At 30.8% G+C, this 23158-nt stretch overlaps 1 protein-coding gene, 1 non-coding gene and 2 pseudogenes across 2 annotated transcripts; all 4 read right to left on the bottom strand.

Moving 5' to 3' along the window:
* Positions 1-3438: 3438 nt before the first annotated feature.
* Positions 3439-6440, bottom strand: LOC125834051 (uncharacterized; annotated as a pseudogene).
* Positions 5391-5493, bottom strand: LOC125834175 (U6 spliceosomal RNA). The gene has a single exon (XR_007443333.1). It is a non-coding gene; the product is annotated as a U6 spliceosomal RNA (small nuclear RNA).
* Positions 6441-8762: 2322 nt separating the features above from the next.
* Positions 8763-13183, bottom strand: LOC125834050 (laccase-14-like; annotated as a pseudogene).
* Positions 13184-14763: 1580 nt separating this feature from the next.
* Positions 14764-16977, bottom strand: LOC125834142 (uncharacterized). Its single transcript, XM_049513333.1, has 7 exons — positions 16867-16977; positions 16694-16780; positions 15850-16071; positions 15575-15751; positions 15434-15487; positions 15186-15339; positions 14764-15116 (listed from the first exon to the last, which is right to left on the bottom strand). Exons 1-7 carry the CDS (start codon positions 16975-16977, stop codon positions 14764-14766), a joined length of 1158 nt encoding a protein of 385 aa, XP_049369290.1.
* Positions 16978-23158: the final 6181 nt, after the last annotated feature.

The following is a 23158-nucleotide window of genomic DNA, read 5'->3' as shown; positions in this document are numbered from 1 at the left end:
AAATCTTTCATTTCATTTTCTAGAAAGGTATAATATCTTCTAAAAGAAGAAATATATTATTTTTTTTTAAATTTTTCTTCACTAGTCACACTAAAATGAGTCAACTTATAGAGATTTTCTAAATAAATGCATTTACACGTAGCACATAAAATGATTTAAGTGATCAAGTAAGAGAGGGATACTTGTCCTGAACGGACCCAACTCTTGTTTTGAGGCTCACTAAGTCACATGAAAATGATGCAAATAATCTGAGTCTTCTAGGTATAACCATGTTTATGTTCTAGTTTTACTAGGTTCAAACCTGGATAAGATAGGTATCTAGACTGACTTACCCGAGTAGACAACTCGAGCCAGGGAGGGGCAACTTATCGGTAGCAGCGCTATTCCGACTTCATTGCTGGTCCAACCCCGCCTAACATATGTGACTAAATATCCTTCACTGGGTGTCAAGACATTCCAGCTTTATCTCAAAAGAAAATAGGATGCATAACTGCATTCTTGTGAACGTGTGTTATGTGTATTCAAAGACTCACATGGTGTGCGTGAGAGAAAATAATTTAGTATAGTTCAACAATATAAATATAAAAAGCAATAAATGAGTAGCAAGTAGCACATTAGGCCATCAAACACAATATATCGAATAAATAAAATAATAAAATCAAGTAAAAGTCAATATAACAAAGCTCGAATTCTGGTTATTCCCCAGCAGAGTTGCCAGAGATGTCCACCCTTTTTCGCGACAGCGGCGAGGGTTTTTTCCAATTTAAGTGACAGTATTGAATAGGGATTATTTTAATTTTCAGAGTCGCCACTTGGGATTGAGTTATGGTGTTCCAAGTCACCTTTTTGAATCCCTAATCAATAGGAAATGACTCTTTATTTTGGTCTGTGAACCAAAAAATTCAGGTAAGAAATTCTATTGACCGAGGGGAAGATATTAGGCACCCCTCGAGTCCCGTGGTTCTAGCACGGTCGCTTTTATTGACTTATACTTATGTTAAATTATTATTATTATTATTTTGGATACATTATTTTAGGCCATGATTTGCTTTTTTTTTTTTATTGTTGAATTTTTATTAGTCTGAACCTAGATGTGTGACCGCATTCTTGGTATTGACATTTAGAGACATAACTGTCTTCTTTCTCTCGAGTACCTCACACCTAATAATCTTAATTTACACCTTTTGATTTAAATTACTAAAAATTAATTATTAAACAATTCGATCGAGGTGCGCCACCGCATCCTTGAATTTCTTTTAAGTGTTTCAAAAAAGATGTATAACCACATTCTCAATTGAAACCATTTTTAGCGTATCTAAATTTGCCTACAAAAATTAGTCTGCCAATTTTTAAGCGCGAATCAAATGGTGCCGAACTACCACTGACCACAATAATAATAATATTAAAAGTAGTAATAATAACATTATTTCATCATAAACATGTGCACAATAGTTATTACTCACTGTTGAAATTTTCTTATTAGTTTTTATTTTATATATTTATTTACTAAAAACTAACTAAGTTAGCACTCAAAAGATAAAAACAACACCCATATTATTGCACAAAAATAACTTATCACTTATTTGAACACAACTCAACATATAATTCATCAAAATTAATAAGGCACCAACACCAAAACAAATAATCACAAGTTATACAATTTTATTTCTACATCTAATGATATAAAAGGTTCAAACAAATTTTAATATTATAATGCTAAAATTAAACACACATAAATTTGAGCAACTTCATGATATTAGAATCACATCTTGTATAATAATGAAATCAAATTATACAATGAAGATTAAATGGTACCTCTTGCGAAAATTCAATTCACGAAAAGGAAAAAATCCTAATAAGGAGCCACGAACTCAAAACCACGAAAGTAAATCTCAAACTCAACCTCTAAGTGTGGGGTTGGAAGGAATTAAAAAACGTTTAGATGTTTGGATTTTTTTTTCCTATACGTACGAGTGTCTTTTGGTATGAATGTATAGTGTATTCTTTCTTCTTCTTTTTTTGTACGTTTTTTTGTGTGTGTTGTTTGTGTTTAGGATGCTGAAATTTGTTTTCTTTTTCTTTTCTTTTTTTCCTTTTCTGTGTTGGTGTAGAAGTATATAGGTGTAGGGTGTGAAATTGTGGTGGGGTCGTGGAGGAAAATGTGAGGTGAGTGGGGGTAATGTAGTGGGGTAGTGAGGTAGTGTGGGTAGTTTAGGTTATTATATTTATTAAATTAAATATATATATATATATATATAAAAATCATAATAATAAAAATATTAATTAATTATTTTGAATTAATAAAATATGAGAAAAGTCAAATAGCTAGTCTAAAAATATAATTAAGAAATACTAGCTTATTTATTAAAATTTAAATTAAAAGAAAACATATATTTTTTTGTAGTTTTTCAATCTTTTAAAAATAAACTTACTAAAATACGATGAAAAATAAAATATTTAATTTATATATAAAAGCAATATTTATGTACTAAAAATGGTATAATATCTCAAATTCGGTCAAAAATTACGTGTCTACATATGAAATCTGAACGAATTCCGAGGGACCATTTGATGATTTTGTAGTTGATTGTGTTTGTGGTGTCTGCAGGCCTCACTATTGCAAAAGCCAGCCTGCTTAAGCAAACCGGGAGTCGCATTTGGAACGTTTGCTTAAGCGCATCTATGTCCCTTTTGCGAGATCAGAGAGGTTTTAGATATGCAATTTCGGTGGTTTACCCATTTTTCTTCCTTTTTGAGTTATTGGAAAACCTTTGGAGGTGATTTCGAAGAGATTTATTGTGCTAAATCATTTGGGTAAGACTTTGTGACCCTAAAACTTCATTTCATTTTATCATTTTTGGATTTTAACATCAAAAGTTGAGATTTTGATTGGCACATGACAAGATTTTTCAAGAACTTGAATTTTTAAGTAAAATGATGACTGTGAACTGATTTTAATTCCTTTTTCAAAATGGTTTTCACCAATGAGTTCTAAATGCCTTAGATAACGTTTTCAAGTAAATATTTTCGAATTCAAACCTCATTTTCAGAATTGAGTTTTTGAGTTGATTTGACCCATTTTTCAAAGTGAATGATTTAGGTGTAGTTATTTTCGGAATCTTATTGTGATTACTTGATTGAATTAGATTGTATGACTTTGAACATTGTTCAGAAAGGAAAGGCTCAAGTCTTGAATTGAATTGAGGCAAGTGATTTCTAAACTAGTAAAACTACTAGAATCATATATTTCTCTTCATTGTGTGTGTTGGAGAGTAATGAAAAATGATGTGATGAGTTCAATTATTCCACTTGATTGATCTTAAAATGAATTCAGAAAATGACATTTTAAAAAGAGCAACAATACCATGAACTAATGTGTATGCTAGCTTCTTGATTTTGGATATGAATTACATACAAGTAATTGGTGAATCTGTGCAATTACCCAAATAAGAAATTATAATCCCAGTAACCATCTCGAGCATTATTCTCCTTTCCTTGGCAATAACACCTAGATCGATGAGTTTGAACCAACGATTCATCGGGTTGAATTTCTTGATCAATGTCCACTCCATACATGACTTGACGCATATGACAAGTGAGGTGCAGTGTATGCCTTCCCTCCAAATCGCACCGTCTCAGACCCGTTTCTCAACTCCTTAAAAAGAGTATCAGGCCAAAATCCAATAGCAAACATTGTGGCCAACTGAAGATAATACTCTGTATGTGTTGCAATTATTATTAATAGAAGATACTTAAGGTAAATTTGAATTAATAAACATATATGACATGACAAATTAATAAGTAATTACCTTGATCCTTGTAGATCTGAATTTGCAATTCTTAGTCATCAGATTGTGGAGAGGAGACTATTGGGAAAGCATAATCTACTGGTATTTCACTACTTAATTACTTGAACAAATCCTGGACAAATTGTATTGTAACATCCAGTTTTCTGGTGGACGTCTGCCTAATACACAACAAAAACTATTATAAGCAATTAACTAAATTGAGTAAGGATATGATAAATTATTCTTAATTAAAACACTTACTGTCCAGCGAGTATACAATCGAGTCCGTCCGTCACCGTATAGTTTTGGATGTACCTAAAATTTTGAAGAAAAAAAAAAATCAGTTAAGGGAAATAAAATTAAAAAACTTCCACTTTATAAAGTGTAAGAAAAACTCACTTTACAAAGTGTAAGAAATAGTTCCGTTATATATTAAAATATACACGTTATGAGACTAACAGAAAACGTTTGGAATATTTCATAAAACGGAATTTTTTTTCTTCCACTAAGCCTATTTTAGTTACTTACTAGAATAGTGACTTATTTTGGTCACTTTTATCTTTTTGTGGCTTATTTAGGTTTCGGACTCTATAATAAACTTGTAGAGGGATTGGTCTTGTAACTAGCTTATTATTGACCTAATACTCACAATACCCTTCCTAGAAGACGATTGTATTGGATTAGGTGCTCTTTAGGTGTATTTGCAGTTGTTACAAAAAAAAAAAAAAAAACACTTACAATCCATCCAGCTTGTAATTGCTCAATAATTGTTGCATTTTCTCCACTTTGAAGAAATATTGTTGCGGAACTGTATTGGCCTAGTCCATTTACTTGTGGGTTATACAAGGTAATGATACTTGAGGCACCTGTAAATCTATTTATTTCTGGAGATGCTTTAACGCTAATCCCTGCAAACTGAAATAGTTATTTATAAAATTAATCAAAGTATAAATTGATTAATAACTATATGGACTCAAATTTGTAAATTAATAATAGTTCTAATAAATATTTGTAATTAGAAATAACTAAAAAAAAAAAAAAAGTAGTTACATCGATAGTATTGTCAGCAAGGTATTCATTTGCCAAGTTTAGGGAGGCATCTTTGGTGCTTTGGAGTTGTTCTTGTGTCATTCGTCGAATAGGGACAGTTCCAATTGGACAACTTTTTTTATTCAGCCAATACTCTTCTGCTTTAAAATAAATATTATCATCCTTCTGCAATTGCTTAGCTTTCAATAACCTTTGTTTTTCTAACTCCTTCGCAATTGTCATCTGTTATTTCAAAAATGTCCGTGTATAAAATAAGGATGAAATATCAATAAAAAAATAATAAGTAAAATGAGAGAGAATGATAATACAATACAGATATGCAACATAAAAGAAAACCAAGAATGGAAATGAGATTGTCTCTAATATCATGTCGAACTATGAAATCATCCCAAAAATCGAATAAAAAGATCCAAGAAAACCCAATAGCCCAAGTTAAACAGTGAGAGAGTGAAAGATATATCTTGAACAATTTTTATTTTTATTTTATTTTTTTATAATCTTCTAGGAGATTCGACCATTTTTACTCTATTGATGACTCGAATTCACTTGATTAAAAGTTTAGACAATTTTTTAATTTGTGTGTGTCATCCCTTGCACATGAACCATGCTAATCTTCTTTGTATCGTTCCAATTTTATCGGATGTCCCCGAGGGACATAGCTCGAACAATTTGGATATATCATAACGTAGAAAACAATTTATTGAAGTGAAATATCAAAAACCACAAATTAAAGCAAGGACAAATTTTATACCTTTATTCTTTCTTTGTCCAGTATTGGGTGCAGAAGACATGGTTGTTTATAGATATCCACACAATCATAAATATCTCCATGAATAGTCTGCAAAAATAAACTAACTTTATAATAATTTATTCATCAAAAAACTAAAAATCGAAATATAAACTTTTAAATTTTGAATATTAAACATATAAAAGAAATGGAATCTATACCTCAGCAACAACTTTTGATCTTCTACCAGACCCATATCCTTCAACCAAATAAAGGGCAATGATGTTCAAAATTAAAATTGGAGGCATATAGTAACGAGTCTCAACGCCATTAAAAATAATACACCTTTGATTTTTATGATTTTTTCTGAAAGTACATATATATATAGATAGAAGAAGAAATGGTTCAATTTAGGAATTGAAATAATTAACATACTTAAACACATCTCATTATTAAGAACTAGGATCCCTTTATTTGCAGTTTGGGCTTTATTTGTAAGCGTTTTTTAGGGAAAATTATGCAAAATTTTTGCTTTACCCAAAAAGATGCCCAATTTTTAAAAGGGAAAATTACGTGGATAAACAAACATATACTAGTTAATTAGCTAACATAGTTATAGTTTAAATTAATTACGGCTCGCAACTTAATTTTAGCTATAATTACGTCGCATCTCTCCTCTCTTCCTCTCTCTTGCCTTTCTCCTCTTTTGTACATATACAAATACAAATTATACATATACATATACAATTATATGACATATATACAAATACAATTAGCGTCTCCCCACTCTCTGCCCTCACCCGCTCATCTCTCTCCTCCCTCACACAATTATCTCGCTCGCCAAATATACAAATACATATGTATATTAGTTACATGTATACAATTACATGACAAATATATATATACAGTTCGCCTCTCTCCATTCTATGCCCTCTCTCGCTCGCCTCTCTCCTCCCTCTCCCAATTTCGCTCGCCAGATATATAAATACATATGTATACTAGTTACATATATAAAAATATTTAACAGATATACATATACAGTTCACCTCACTCCACTCTCTGCCCTCTCTCGCTCGCCTCTCTCCTCCCTCTCTCAATCTCGCTTGCCTCTCTTCTCCCTCTAACATGTAGCTACAAATCGTAATTGAAAAACTATAACTAACTTTTGACAAACTATATTAGTTGTGTATATTTCCTGTGACATTGTCTTTTTTTTTTTGTGTAAATTAAAACATGGCTATATTTATTGTAAACTAATTACTTTATTGTATGTATTTGAAACTAGCCTTTTTTTTTATAAAGGTGAAGAAAAATATGATCTCAATGCTCTTATTTTGCAACGGTTTTTAACTTTTACCCTCAAAGTTGATGATTTTTAATTTTTGTCCTTGGGTACTTTAAGTAAAAAAAAGACAAGTGATAAAAAATACCCATGACATTGAAATAACAAATAATTTTTGTTTTGACATAATTTTATGGTTTGTAAATCTCTCACAAGTTATCTTAAAAGGCATAATTGTAGTTCAGTTCTTATTGAATTTATGTCAATAGAGATAAAAGCTCAGTTCAGAACCCACAAGTTCTACTGTAAAATGCATAACTTAGTTCCTACAAAATCTATCAATCATGGGAATCTAAATATACATGTCTTGGGGTAACACGACACCCGAATGTCGTTGTCGATATATATATATATATATATATTACTGTATATGTGTGTGTTTAACTTCATAGTGCCAAAGCCCAAATGTGAAGAGAGTCAAGTTTTGTCCTCTAAGGTGGTTCGTTTTTAATTTGCTCAACAACATTTTTATGGTAAATATTTAAATAAGGTTTTATTGTTTTATTTTTAAAATGTGGTTTAATAGAATTGAACCCCAATCCTCTCCTAACTAAATACTTGCTCAAACAATCAAGCCAAAGATCTCCCTATGGTGATAACGATATAAAATTTAGGCATAAACATAAGTATGATCCTTAACTTGGCTTTAACTGATAACTATGACCTTTAACTTAGGGTGTGCACAAGTTGACACTTAAATTTGTATAAAATTGAACAAATAGACACATTCGTCTTACATGGCACCCTACATGACAATTTTGTGTCATACATCGCGTCCTACGTGTATTGTGCCACGTAGGACACAATGTCTGCTTGTTCAATTTTATAGAAGTTTAAGTGCTTATTTGTGCTCTCCCAAAGTTGGAGGGAATAGTTGCCAATTGAAACCAAGTTAACGGTCATGTTTATGTATTAGGCATACAACTTATTTATCATCTCATCTGTAAATATTTTTGAAACCGCACAAAGTATGCAGTGTCCACAACTTTCAAATCCTAGATCTGCTTCTAATCCACAAGTTATGTTGCTTAATTCTACTTTCAAATCTTAGATCCACCTCTAATCCACAAGTTATGTTGCATAGTTCCTATAGAATTATGTCAAGCAAGACAAGAGTTTTCTAATAAGTCTAGAGAAATCCGATCATAGAGATACTACACTACATATGTTGTGTAACACAATTCCTAATACTTTAATGTTAAGCAAGACAAAGATTTTCTAAACTTATGCCTAACAAAATTAGGTCATAGATAAGGATGCTTCAATTCACAAATTTTCATTAAATGAAGAATATAGACAAACATTAAAAATCGTCATATTTGAGGCAAAATTAAAGGTCACCTTAAAATAGGGGCAATCCGTGCAAAAACTTCTAACTAAGGTGGCAAAATTAATTAGGCCTATAAAACATGATTGTCTAATTTTGGACAAATTAATGATGCTCTCATTTATTAGCTTAAATCCTTTTTACTCACTCAACTTAGCCTATCTAAAGTTGAGTTGTCTGTAAATATCAACTTGAATTGATTTTTTGTCATAATATTTTTAAATTCTCATTCTTCATAAATGGAATACCATCATCTAAGTATGTCTTAGTCACATCAAATCTTAGCTAAGTAACTCTTCTAGGCTGACTTTTGTAATTTTTCATTAATATCCAATATTAGTATTTAATCAAACCATGATCATGGAAAAATAACCATGTTCACGTGGTCATATCTAGGTCAACTTTTATAATTTTTCATAGATATAGAAGATTAAGCATTTTTGAATTAAGGCAAAAAAGATATATATATATATATATATATATAATAACATGGACAAGAAAAATTCTATAATTATTTTTGGACAATATCTAGGCCAGGGGGTTGACAGTTCCACTTGTACGCCACCTAAAGCAAACAAAATAATATTCACAACACGAAGCTAAGCCCAAAATTACAAATATAAGTACTAGGTATAAAACTGAATTAGACCTAATTTTGTTATTACCATTAGGATTTTTATCATAGTAATAATAGGAATTAGGAAGAAAAGGTGGTGTAGAGGGGACGTAATCTCCTTGGTATTCTAAAATAGCTGTGGTAGTTGTATTATCATATTGTACACTGAGACGAGTAGTGACGTATTCTCTCGCAGCCATGCATATAATAATAATCTGGTTGTTGATTCGCCTCCAAAATGCAGTCGATGGACTGTTGTACACTTAACTTGACATAGTCCATGGATTGTAATAAGGTGTCCATCCATCGCTACTATTGTTAGCTTGTGCTTCGCGATCCCAAAATAAAGAGTTTTTCCCATTGCCGCGTTCACTATTCTGAGAAGATAAGTCTTCCCAACGACCTCCACTACTATCTTGATAGTTCCTGTCCATCGATCAAATAAATAGTTAATTCGATTAATACAAAAAGGTTTTTTTTTTAATTAGGTGTGTATACTTACCATTATTTGAGCAAGGGTAAAATTGTCCGGGCTGACCATTTATGGTGAAAGCGTCAGAATTCATAATTTTGCTGCCAGATTCAACATATTCAAGTACAGCCTCTTTTAGATAATATATCCTTCTTCCACCATTCACCTATGAATCAAATTAACAAAAATATAATTAATTTATGGAATTATAACGTGCTTGTTTGATAACTAATAATATCTATACGTAGTTACCAAAAATAACCGGAATATTAGCATGAGGATCGGGACAACTACTTCCAGGCTCGGAACCACAATAGCGCCATGAACTGTGGCGCTTTGCCACCACAATGTCCCTTCCTCGTCATGAGATAATAATGTTAGGTTTTGACGTACAATTGAGCCTGGTTGAATTAGCCATTTGTAATTTGTTTTTGATCCCAAGTATCTTCCCCCACGCCTACAACTTTTGGAACAAATAGACACCAAGTTAAAGCAAAATTTTATTAAACATATTTTTTAATGTGAGGAGAGTGAATATTACTGAGGGAACAATGTGTCATGGATCGTTTGAACATCATTTTGCAATCAAAATTCAGAATTATTCTTAAAAAATTTACTGTCAAATATTTTGGTTGACCGTAATATATGTGGGGATTTATAGTTCAATTCTGATCTTTGTTGCTTGGTATATCTTCTGCAGTAAATTAATGAAAATAGATTTCATTTGTTGAAATTCAATTTTCCTAATTGATATAAAAAAATAAATGTGTACCAATACATAGTAATGTTGTCATTTCCCTTGTTTTCTATGTCCATGACCAAAGTTTCTCTGGCCCCAACATATATAGTTGGCCCGGGGAATTGTTGGTTGACTGTGAGAATTTTCTTGGATTCACAGTCTTTCGAAAGTAACTTCTTCAACCTGGTCATGTATATATGCAATGTAAGATAAAATTGGTTAGTACGTAACAAAGACAGGAATTTTAATAATTACTTGCAAGAAAATGAAGATGGAAACTTACAACAAAATGAGAAACATTATTTTGTGTAGACATAACAAACTGAACCGCGATATATATGAATAGGCGCAAGCTGTTTATTAGGGTGTGTTTGGTATGAAGGAAAATGTTTTCCATGGAAAATGTTTTCCTAGAAAATGTTTTTCTGGAAAACAAGTTGATTTTTGACTTATTTTCTCATGTTTGGTTGGGAAGTAGAAAATATTTTACGGAAAAGATTTTTAGTGTTTGATTTATGAATGAAAAATATTTTTGAGAAATATCTTTTATTTTTACTAGAGTAGAAAATAATTTTTGAAATTGAAAATAGTTTTTAAAAACAAACTTAAATTTTTTTTGGGGGGTGGGGGGTGGTAGGGGGTGGGTGAAGGGGGGGGTCGAGGGTAGGGGTGAAAAATTGAAATTTTGAAGTTGAAAATATTTTTGAAAAACAAACTTAAAATTATTTTTTGGGGGTGGAGGGGGGGGCTGGTAGGGGGGTGGGTGGGTGGAGGTCGAGGGTAGAGTGAAAAAATGAAATTTTGAAATTGAAAATATTTTTTAAAAACAAACTTGAAATTTTTTTTTCTTTTTTTGGGAAGGGGGGTGGGGGGCTGGTAGGGAGTGGGTGGGTGGGGGTCGAGGGTAGGGGTGAAAAAATGAAATTTTGAAATTGAAAATATTTTTTAAAAACAAACTTGAAATTTTTTATTTTTTTTTGGGGAGGGGGGTGGGGGGCTGGTAGGGGGTGGGTGGGTGGGGGTTCTAGGGGTGAAAAAATGAAATTTTGAAATTAAAAATATTTTTTAAAAACAAACTTAAATTTTTTGTGTGGGGGGGGGGGCTGGTGGGGGGGTGGGTAGGAGGTGGGTGGGGGGGGTCAAGGGTAGGATGAAAAAATGAAATTTTGAAGTTGAGAATATTTTTTAAAAACATTTTTTTTGGGGCGGGGGGGGGGGGGGGGGGGGGGGGGGGGGTTGGGTAGGAGGTGGGTTGGGGTCGAGGGTAGGGTGAAAAAATAAAATTTTGAATTTGTAAATATTTTTTAAAAAACAAACTCAATTTTTTTTGGGGGGTGGGGGGTGACCGGAGAGGGGGATGGGTTATCGAGGATCGGGATGAAAAAATAAAAATTTGAAGTTGAAAATATTTTTTAAAAACCAACTTAATTTTTTTTCTTTTTGAAGGGGGTTGGGGGCTAATAGGGGGGGGGGGGTTGATGGGGGGTGAGGGTAGTGGGTGGGGGGTAAAAAATAAAATATTGAAATTAGAAATATCTTTTAAAAATAATTTTTAATATATTTTTGGGAGGGGGTGGGGGTAGGGGTGAGGGTGGGATAAAAAAATTGAATTTAAAAACAAGCTTTAAAATTTTTTTTTATTTTTTTTTGGGGGGGGGGGGTTGGTTGGGGGGTGGTTTGAGGGTAGGACAAAATAAATTGGTTTTTTCAACAAAAAAATAATTGTAATTTGACGTTGGAAGAGAGTTTTGGAAAATGTTTTCCCTAAGTTTAGAAGGGAAGTCATTTTCCTTAAATTTGAGGAAAATGAGTTGATTTGGAAAACATTTTCCAAAACATTTAGCCCAACCAAACATGAGAAAATTGGAAAACATTTTCCGGAAAATGTTTTCCTTCATACCAAACACACCCTTAATTTCACTTGTTTTTCGTACCTCATAATTTTTTTCGTCTTAGGAGTTAAAATGAAATTGGGAGAAAATATATATAGCGGAAAATTGGATAGTAAAATGAACTGATAATTAGAAGTTGGATTTGAAAGTAAAATTACTACAAATTAAAGTTTTAATTAACCTGCAAGGAGGAATATATAGCTCTATTAACCCATTGCGTTTGTTCATACTACTAACGTATGTACCTAGTTAACTTTCTAATTTAGAAAAGCAAAATTAACTTCAATTTAATTTTTTATCTAAGTTCAAACTGCAGAAAATTCTCTTTTTTAGGATTAAAAAAAAAAATCCTATTCATTGCGCCACACTTTATGTGATAGATAAATTTACTAGTTTTGCGAAACAGTTCGATAATGTTTAAATAATATGTGAGCCACATAAGTAGATAAAATTGATTTAAAGCAATAACTTCAAATGTTTGATCATTACACAAATAGTCGATCGGTTCACTTTTACTTTATTCTAGCCGGTATACTTAAACACATATATAAATATATAAAAAAATTGTTGCATATAATATTTCTTGAAACTTTCGTCCATAAAATGAGTATGAAACGATAGGAACACATTTCGACTTGTATAAACGTTATGGCATTAGTTAGAGACGTATTTATGCTTCCAATCACCACAAAGATTAATTTCGACTGACAATATTTTATGGCAAAATAATCCATTGCAAAATTGATGGAATGTGTCAATGGGTAAAATAAAATTTAAAAATTTGGAAAAAGGCTCAAATATATTACCGAATTTTGAAAAAAGATTTACTTATGTCATCTGTTAAAAGTTTGGCTTATCTATGTCATTTTTGTTTGAGAAAATGCTTATTCATGTCATTATTTTGTTAACTAAAATGACATATTGAGCCAAAATATTAACGGATGACATAAATGAATTTTTCCTCAAAGTTTGATGACATGCATGTTTGAGCGTTCTCCTTTTAAAAAAAAAAACGATTTAATTACATAATTGTCCATTCTCCTAAATAATATGTTTTCAATTACAAGTATTGAATCACCCAAAATAAATTGCAATTGTAAATTAATTACGCTGATTAAGGAAACCATGAAATTGCAAGAACAAATAAATTAATATGCTATTTTTCTTAATTTTGGATAATCTGTGCAATTACCAGCACACCCCACACAAAATTACAATCCCAGTAACCATCTCGAGCATTATTCTTATTTCCAAATTTATACATTGCACAAATATTTTTTTTGGTACAATATTCCTCTTTATTCATACTCATATTTTATTAACTTAATGATGTATATGTCATCAATTCTAATGTCCTAATTTGTAACATGAGTATTTATTTGTAACCGATTTTTATACAGAGAGATAAATAATATCTTTACTAGGGACATTAAATTATTTTAACAAACATGTTAAAAATCTCATTATTTAAATTAAGGATTTATATGCATTTAAAAACTATAAATAATGTTTCAAATAAGTTTTTTTTTTTTTTTGTAAATTACTCTTTATTCATATTTCTAATTTGTTAATTTAAATGATGTATATGTCTCCAATTTGTATTCATATCCTAATTCGTTGTGTGGACCTCTATTTGTAAGTGCTTTTTATACGGAGAGAGAGATAAATGTGATTTTTACTAGCGACATTAAATTATTTTAACAAACATGCTATGCAACCTCACTATTTAAATCAAACATTATATGCATTTAATTTATTTTGGAAGAAATGTGATTTAATATATATATACTGTAGAAGAAATGTTCAATTTTGGAAGGTGATTAAGTTCGATTTTGGAAAGTTATTAAAATTATTTTAACAAATATGTTATGTAATCTCATCATTTAAATCGAAGAGAAATGTCCAATCTTGGAAAGTGATTAAATTATTTTAACAAATATGTTATGTAATCTCATCATTTAAATCTAGGACAAATGTTCAGTCTTTGAAAGTAATTAAATTATTTAAATATCATATGCAATCTCATCTTTTAAATCTAACATTTATATATATTTAATTCATTTAAATAATATAAATAATGTTCCAAATCTATACATTGCACAAATATTTTTTTGGTATATTCCTCTTTATTTATACTCATATTTTATTAACTTAATGATGTATATGTCATCAATTATAATGTCCTAATTTGTAACATCTGTATTTATTTGTAACCGATTTATATATAGAGAGAGATAAATAAAATCTTTACTAGGGACATTAAATTATTTTAACAAACATGTTAAAAATCTCATTATTTAAATTAAGGATTTCTATGCATTTAATTCATTTAAAAACTATAATAATGTTTCAAATAAGTATTTTTCTTTTTGTAAATTACTCTTTATTCATATTCCTAATTTGTTAACTTAAATGATGTATATGTACTCTCCAGTTTGTATTCATGTCCTAATTGGTTGTGTGGACCTCTATTTGTAAGTGCTTTTATACGGAGAGAGATAACTATGATTTTTACTAGCGACATTAAATTATTCCCATTATTTTAACAAACATGCTATGCAATCTCACTATTTAAATCAAAGATTATATGCATTTAATTTATTTTAACAAACATGCTATGCAATCCCATTAGGTAAGGAAATAGGTTATGGCTTGCGATTAGAAAAGAATTTTGTTGATTTTAAACTCTTTAACTTTTCTCGTTCTCTCTAAACTAACAGATTAAATTTAATTTGAATGAAGAATACCATAAAAAAGTAAGAAGTAATATAGTAGCTTCTTTATTTTGTATATCAATAAAATACAAGGAGTCAGCAAAAACCAGGACCCCCAAACAAAAAATTATAATCCCAGTAACCATCATAAGCATTATACTCACTTCCTGCATGGTAACATCTAGAATCATGAGTTTCAACCAACGATACATTGGGTTGAACGTCTTGATTTTCGCCCACTCCATACAGGACTTGACGCATATGACAAGTGATTTGTGGATCGTTTAACTGAAAAGCACCACTTCCCATGGGTGGACTATGTGGTTCACCCGCTGGTGTATATGCCTTTCCTCCATATCGCACTATCTGCGATCCATTTTTTAATTCATTGAAAATAGTCTCCGGCCAAAATCCAATAACAAACATAGACTGTATGAAAAGATAATAGTCTGCAAAAATAACACCAGAGTTACATTTATATACTTGCTGATATTAATATTCCAAAGTATTACAATTACCTTCATCCTTGTAGATCTGAATTTTCAATTCAACGTCACCATACATTGGCCTAGAGATTTTTGGGAAAGCATAATCTATTGGTACTTCACTGTCAAGTTGAACAAATCCTGGACAAATATTATTGTAACATCCTGTTTTCTGGCCGCCATCTATCTATTTAATTCAGAAAAAAATGAAACTTACTTACTCTACATGTTTTTGAATTATTTCTTTTAGAAAAATATCAATTAATTTCTAATATACTTACTGTCCAATGGGAGTATAACCGAGTACGTCCATCACCGTATAATTTTGGATGTACCTAAACCAAACAATCATGACATTAGGAAATTGTATCATCAAAAAATACTTAATAGGTTCAAATCATTGATTTGAAATAAAAACTTACAATCCATCCGGCATGTATTTGCTCTAAATTTGGCGCATCATCTGCACTTCGAAGAAATATTGTTGCGGAGCTATATTGGCCAAGTCCTTTTAGTTGTGGATTATTCAAAGTAACAGTGGTTGAGATACTTGTAAAACTTTTTATTTCTGGAGTTGCGCGTATGGTAATTCCTGCAAACTGAAGTATAGTATTACATTAAATTAGTTAGAATAACTATTTGAAATTGAATTCGTTGACTATTAATAATAAATTTTAGTAATTAAAGAAGTAGTTACATCGATGATATTTTCAGCATGGGATTCATTTGCCATGCTTAAGGAGGCATCTTTGGCGCTTTGGAGTTGTTCTCGTGTGATTCGTCGAATAGGGACCGTTCCAATCGAACAACCTTTTTTATTCAACCAAAACTCTTCTGCTTTAAAATAAATATTTTCATCCTTTTGCAATCGCTTGGCTTTGACTGATCTTTGTTTTTCTAGCTCTTTAGCAATTGTCATCTGGTTTTTCGAAAATGCCCATACGTGAAGAAAAAAAGGATAAATTTCAAACAAAATACAAGTAGAATTATATACAAGTAAACATAAAATATTATAGTTAAATATTTTTTTTCAAAATGTTACACTAGATATACTATATATTAAACATTAATTTTATATTTAATTATATATTAAATCTTCAACATTCTTAACAAGATTCATGGCTTCACTGATTGATTGGATGTTTATATGAAATCGTCAAAGGCTAGTTTATTAAGAATCTGATTTTAATTATGAATTAACTATATCTTATAAAGAAATAGTTTAGGGCTAACTCAACCCTATAATAAGATAACTAGCGTGAATCTATAATTTGAACTCTTAACATAAATTAGTAACATTTTGGGAAGACATCTTATGTGAATTACTAGTATTAGATTTTTCTTTTCAAATTGTTAAAAAATGTATAAATTATTATTTAAAATTCAGTAAAACTATCAAAATTCAGAAATCTATAAGTTCCAAAACTTGATTCCACCTTTGATAAAAATACCGCAAACAACGGAATTGTGTGCTACAACTTTTGTTTCTCAAAAGAAAAGAAGAAAAAATCAGTTAAGTTGTATGAGTATAAATCTTGCACCTTGATTCTTTCTTTGTGCAGCATCGGGTGTAAAAGAGTTGGTTGTTTATAAACATCCACACAATCATAAATATCTCCGTGAATAGTCTGCAAACATAAATTAATTTCACTACAAATTATTCATTAAGAAAAATGGCATATAAACTTTGCTATAAAAGATATGAAAACTATACCTCAAGGACGAGATCTGCATTTCGACTAGACCCATAACATTCAACCAAACAAAAGGCAATGGTGGTCCAAACTAAAATAATGAAGCATATAGTTGTAAATATCAACGCCATCTTTGTTTTTCATTATATTTCATTATATATATATAGAAATGGTTATTTAGTCAAACATGGTATGCAATCTGATTATCTAAATCTAGGATTTAAACGATGAATAATAGTCAAATATAATTAATAATATTAATTCCAAATTTAGCCATTGCACAAATATTCTCCAAATTAATTAGTATCCATTGATAGTGGACAATAAAATTATGCTATCGATTTATTTTTAGAAAAAATATGAGTATTTTCATATATTATAAATATTTAAATAATAATAACAAAAAAAAATATAATTAGGAATCCAGTATTAAAAGATTTGATTTAAATGCCTTTAATATTCAAATATAAGGAATAATTTTTTTACCAAATTTAGTCATTGCACAAATATTCTCTAAATTAACTGATAGTAGACAACAAAATTATACTATTAGTTTATTTTTAGAAATATTATAAAGTATTTTCATATATTATTAATATTAAATAACAATAATAAAATGATATAATAATATTTTTTTATTTTATTTAAATAATAATAATATGTGAAAATACTTCATAATATTTCTAAATATAAATAGAACGTGTCATTTTGATATTTGCTTACCCGTGGATACTAGTTAGTTTCTTCTTTTTTTAGTACATTCCTTTACAATTCATATCCTAGTATATATCTCTAATGTATAATGTTCTAATCTATAACGGTGAATCGGATCTTTCCTTATTTGGTTGTCGGTTTCATTATTTAGGGCTCAATCGACACCATTTTTATATCTTACTATATAAATCAATTATGAAACAAAATTTAAGTATGATATATGTCACGATCCGAGTCTACACCTTGGACGTGGACGGCACTTGAGAACCATTTCTGGTTCCAAGCGAACCCTCGTCCTGGCTGACTACAAGCGGAAGACTAGCTCAAGCATACAAAGCTTAAAATTGAATAAAATTCATTGAATTCAATTACAGAATATTTAACTCAAAAGATTAACTCTGAATAAAATAATATATTCAACTCGCCAGAAATAGGCAACTCAAGTCTTTAAAATATTTAACAAAATAAATGAAACACACTTCTCATACTCTGCTGTCTATCTATGAAGCCTCTAAATGACAAAGATGGAAGTCGAGACAAGACCCACAGCATCCTGACGCAACAGAAAAGTAATTGAAATCCTCCAGAAGCAAGGAGGCTCACCATAGTTAATTGGAACTGCAAGTGGTAACAACGAAACGCATGTTGATGATCCTGAATACATGTATCTGAATCAATGAAAGGCCAAATGGCTCAGAACGTGGAATGTACGAGCATGTAAGGGGAATTCTAAAGCACAAACATAAGCTTGAACTGGTGGAATAGAAACATACTTACCTCTTCTCAACTCAACTCAACTCAAAGAAACATAGTTCAATTAAACTAAGATAAAATAAGGCTCAACTCAATGATAAGATATCCAACTCAGTGAAATAAGTCTCGATTCAATAATACGATACTTGACTCTGGGTACTCAACTCTAGATACTCAACTCAATATAAAGCAACAATACAAATCCAATATATGGAAAGCTTTTAAAACAGTAGAAAACAACTCAATGTATTGAAAAATGCAATAGTAACTCAATTTGTATGCAAGGATATAAGATAAAATTTGTTTGTATATGAAAATACAAAGTAAAATCTGTGTATATAAGAATACAAAATAACTATGTGGGAGTTTCTCTAACCGACAACCATCACTATGAGCTATGTGATGATACAACGTCTTGCCTCACGCTGTCAAGGCCGTCATATACCTTGTCGAGGGAATAGAACCTAACTACTAAGTGGATCCACTAATCTATGCTAAAAGCTTTATGGAATCTTCTAAAAATTATGACCCTTTTCTACCCATGCTGGCTACACTATTTATGGAGACTTTGAATTATCTGAACTTAAACTCGTACCCATATCGATACTCAATACTACTCCCAAAATGTAACTAGCTCATATGTTTAAAAACATAATTCTTTCTGTTGTTTGAGAGTATTACTCAAAATCTTTCTCTAAAAAGATATGTTACTCAAACTGCTCAAAATTCTTTTGAAAATCTCAGTTTCCTTCTCTTTTAAATGGGAAAACATTTACTCTTGGGAATGCTTAGTTCCCATATATTCATTTTGAAAAATGAACTCAACTCTACTCTTTCTCAACTCAAGTTCTCAAGTCTTAAAAACAATTTTAGAAAAATTTGTAAAAGACTTCTTACAATAAAGTTTATGCCAAATTATGAACGTGAACGACTCAATTTAAGGTTTTCATAACCATAACTAGAACTCAAAACTCAAGAACTTTAATGGTAATACTTGTTTAAAAAATGCTCGACTCAGAGGGTTCATGCAAAATTATGGGCATGAACTACTCAACTCAAAGACTCAAAGATACTTCTCATCTCCAAACTGCTCGACTTATAGGGTTCATGCAGAACTATGGGCCTAAACTACTCAACTCAAGGACTTCATAGGTAACATGTAATAGTCCCATGATTAGGAATATAATCTCAAAAGGGTTAGGAACTCGATACTCAAGAGTTATGACTTGAAGATACTACGCCTCTCAAAGATGTTCAGTTTACAAAGTTCATGCGGAATTTGTGGGCATGAAAGACTCGAATCGAGGGTCTACATAACAATATGGAACTCATGTATACGGCTCTTCTCATTCTCATACTTACTTCCTCAAAACTTAGCTCAAATCGATAGTTGATCTCAAAGGATTCACAATCGAACTCAAAGACTTTATTGAACTCTACTCTTAACTCTCTCTTGAATTATGAATTCAAGAGTTATAGTTCATGATATGAAGGATCTTGTGATGACAAAGTAGACTCATGAATGCATTCTCCTCATTCTCATACTGACTTGGTCGAGTCTTGAAACAAGTTGTTAGAAATTGTAGAAGACTCCTCAAAAGACTCAAAGGGATTTTCTCAATAATGTTCGAAAGAACTCTCAAGACTTAACTCTTAGCTCTACCTTGAATTTGAATTATGAATTATGAATTCAAGGTTATGATTTGTGGTAGGAAAGATGTCATGATGATTAAAAGTGTTTTAGATAGTTAATCATGAGAAACAGTTGAAAAACACTGTCTTGGGAGCAAGTCCACGACGCGGAGATGAATTATAACATTTGGTCACGAATTAATTATGAAACAGTGGAGTCTGAGTTCGTGGAGAGAAAAATTCACTTTTGAGGAACAGGTCCAACGTGGACCTGGTCCTTATTTTATGCTCGATCTTTTCTTACTCATTTTTCGACCCTAATTTACCTAGAATCGAATGGTTTCTTTCCCCATCACTTGGATTCGATTACTCAACAAAATTAAACTCTAATCTACGCAATACATCCCTCAAAACACTCACTTTCATCTCAAGAATTCATCAAAACCCCAACAAAACAAGATTTAGAATGAAACTTCAAAAACACTTATCAAGAACTTAAATCTTGCAATCTTTATGGACGAATTCGAATATGAAAATCATGTTTGGCATATGGTTGAACAAATCCAACACTATGTAAACTTACATACCTCTTAGGGATCAAACCCATGGTGAAAATCCACAACAAAACTCAAGAACCTCAACGAACACCTTGATCCTTTCCTCTTTTCTCCTCTTTTTTCTTCTTTTCTCTTCTTGAACTCTCAACTAAAACCATAGGCATTTATTAAGATTATAAAACCGAACCTAATCGGATTAGACCCTTAAAACCTTACTAAAAATGAATTAAATCTGATTGGGTAAGGAAAAGACCAAAGTACCCCTTACTATTTTCGGGTAACTTTCCTTAACTGGATAGCTTGACTTCAAAAGGGCATATCTCACACATCCGACCTCGAAACTTAGCAAAGTACGTGGAGTTGGAAAGATAATTTAAAGACCTTTCATTTGATATCTTATGGGCACCTAACTCATCATGTACTAAAAGTTATGGTTGTTTGAAGTTGACTCAAAACTTAGAAGAACTTAGGAATGACTTGAATGAACTCTCTTTAGTTCTTTTTGGAACTCCAGGTGCTACATCTAGTGATATTAACACTTAAGAAATTTTAAATTCCTCGGTAAAATCCTACTCATAACGAAAGATGGTTTTAGTCTTAAGCTCAAAAAAATTCTGAGGTTTTACATTATCTCCCTCTTGGGATTATTCGTCCTCGAATGACGGCTGGACTGGGTATGGAATGGGGTTACTCACTAAGCTCTGAGTCTAATGGTACACTCTCACTATATTCAAACTTAACCAAATACTTAGGTTTGGGTTATATACCTCTCTATAGGTGTCACGACCCGAGCCTACACCCTGGACGTGGCCGACACTCGAGAACCATTGTTGGTCCCCAAGCGAACCCTCATCCTGGCTGACTACAAGCGGAAGACTAACTCAAGCATACAAAGCTTAAAAACTGAATTAAAAATAATATATTCAACTCGCCATAAAATAGGCAACTTAGGTCTTTGTCGCACCCTATTTCGAACCGGCCGAAACAGTTCACAACATAATGTGGCTGACACTCTGATTTTGGAAAAATTGCTTTTGTTTGTTTTAGAGTCGCCACCTAAATTTTAAGGAAAATATTAGGAAAACCATTTTTTAAATATGTAAATGTAAACTCTATTTTGATATGCGAAACCAGTGAGATTCTAAGTAAGGGTTTGATTACTCGAGGGGAAGGTGTTAAGCACCCCTCAGAGCCTATCCGAAGATAGTCCTTAAACTCAATTTAGGAAAATATGATTAGGAAAACTTATTTATTTATTTCTGTTTTAATGATTAAACATAAGATATTAGTTAGTTTTAAGAAAAGGATACAATACAAGGTACGACATATATGTGTCTTATAAAATATATTTAATAGTAGTATTGTAAAATAAATAAATAAATAAATGTACTTAAATATACGATATATTCATATGTAAAATATATATAGATAGGTGTATCATAATAAAGTTATCCCAAAATATATAGATGTTGAATTTGCTAAAATTTGTCGTCTTATTAAGACGTAAAAATAAGATAGTAGTTGAGTGTAAATATGTAGTAATATGTGATGTGTAATTTGAATGAAAATATATAGAATGGAGTTTTCTAAAATAAACAAACAAATACAATAAATAATAATGATACTAAATGTTAAAATATCATATAAAGGCTTGTGATCTTAAATATATTTATTATGAAGTGTAATATATACATATAAGTTGTTCAAAACATATGAATGTTTATCGTTCTTTTTACATGTAGGGATAAGTTGACGATAAATTGTATTTGGTAAAATAATGTGTAAAGTGTAGGAATAAATTTATAAAATAAATAAGTAACATTCGGAATAGTAGATAAAATATAATTGATTATGTAGAGAAAATATAAAATATATACCTTTATGTGTATGACATATATATGTGTACCTTGTATTTGAACCTGTTTGCATATCTAAAATTTGAAATAGCATGTTAAAAAGATTAAAATGTTATTAGCAATGTTTGATAAAAAAAAGTAAGTATAGTCAATACATTTTATAAAGGGGTGATGTAAAGAGTAAAAATAGGCCTAACTATTGAAACTTATTCTATAGTTACATTTGTTTTGTTAAATATATAAGCCTACTTTCTTACTTATTTTTTCTTTAAAAAAAAAGTATATCTAAAGATAGGTATCTTAGCCATAAGTAATCTCTATATGTAATTATTTTAGTCTTTAAACTAGTTTCAAAATATTTGGAGGTCCTAAGCAATGAGCAGGCCTAAATGAATATTATTTTAACCTTTATGTATCTCTAAATTCATTTGGAAGTCCCAACTCATGAATTTTTATTTTTTCCTACTTAGATACCTAAATGAAAATTATTTCACCCTTTTAAAATTTCAAAGAGGGTTTTAGACAATAAGTTTTCCTATTCCTTAAGTGACTAAGTCGATATACACTTCTTTTCCCCAATTTTGAAACACTAGTATTATTTTAACCTTTGAAACTTTGTTCGGAAAATTCTTAAACTATAGGCCTCTTTTCAACTTAAAAGGCCCTAAGGAATGTTTTAAGTGAAAATGCTAACTCATTTTCTAAGAAAATATCTTTTGCATCGTTTACTCTAAAGGGGTCTCAACTAAATTCATAGACAAATAATGTTAGTTCATGTGAAATAGGCTTCAAAATAAAAG

Source organism: Solanum verrucosum, unplaced genomic scaffold (assembly GCF_900185275.1).
Source record: "Solanum verrucosum unplaced genomic scaffold, falcon-dt-bn FXZP01000108.1, whole genome shotgun sequence".
In the NCBI taxonomy this organism is placed as follows: domain Eukaryota; kingdom Viridiplantae; phylum Streptophyta; class Magnoliopsida; order Solanales; family Solanaceae; genus Solanum; species Solanum verrucosum.
This window is presented reverse-complemented; position numbering and strand designations above follow the sequence as displayed.

Excerpts from the sequence above, each read along its gene's own strand:
- LOC125834142 (XM_049513333.1), bottom strand. The coding sequence starts at position 16,977 with ATGGCGTTGATATTTACAACTATATGCTTCATTATTTTAGTTTGGACC. Across the intron at positions 16,781-16,866 it reads ATGCAGATCTCGTCCTTGAG|ACTATTCACGGAGATATTTA; the intron begins GTATAGTTTTCA and ends TTATGTTTGCAG. Across the intron at positions 15,752-15,849 it reads ATGCTGAAAATATCATCGAT|TTTGCAGGAATTACCATACG; the intron begins GTAACTACTTCT and ends ACTATACTTCAG.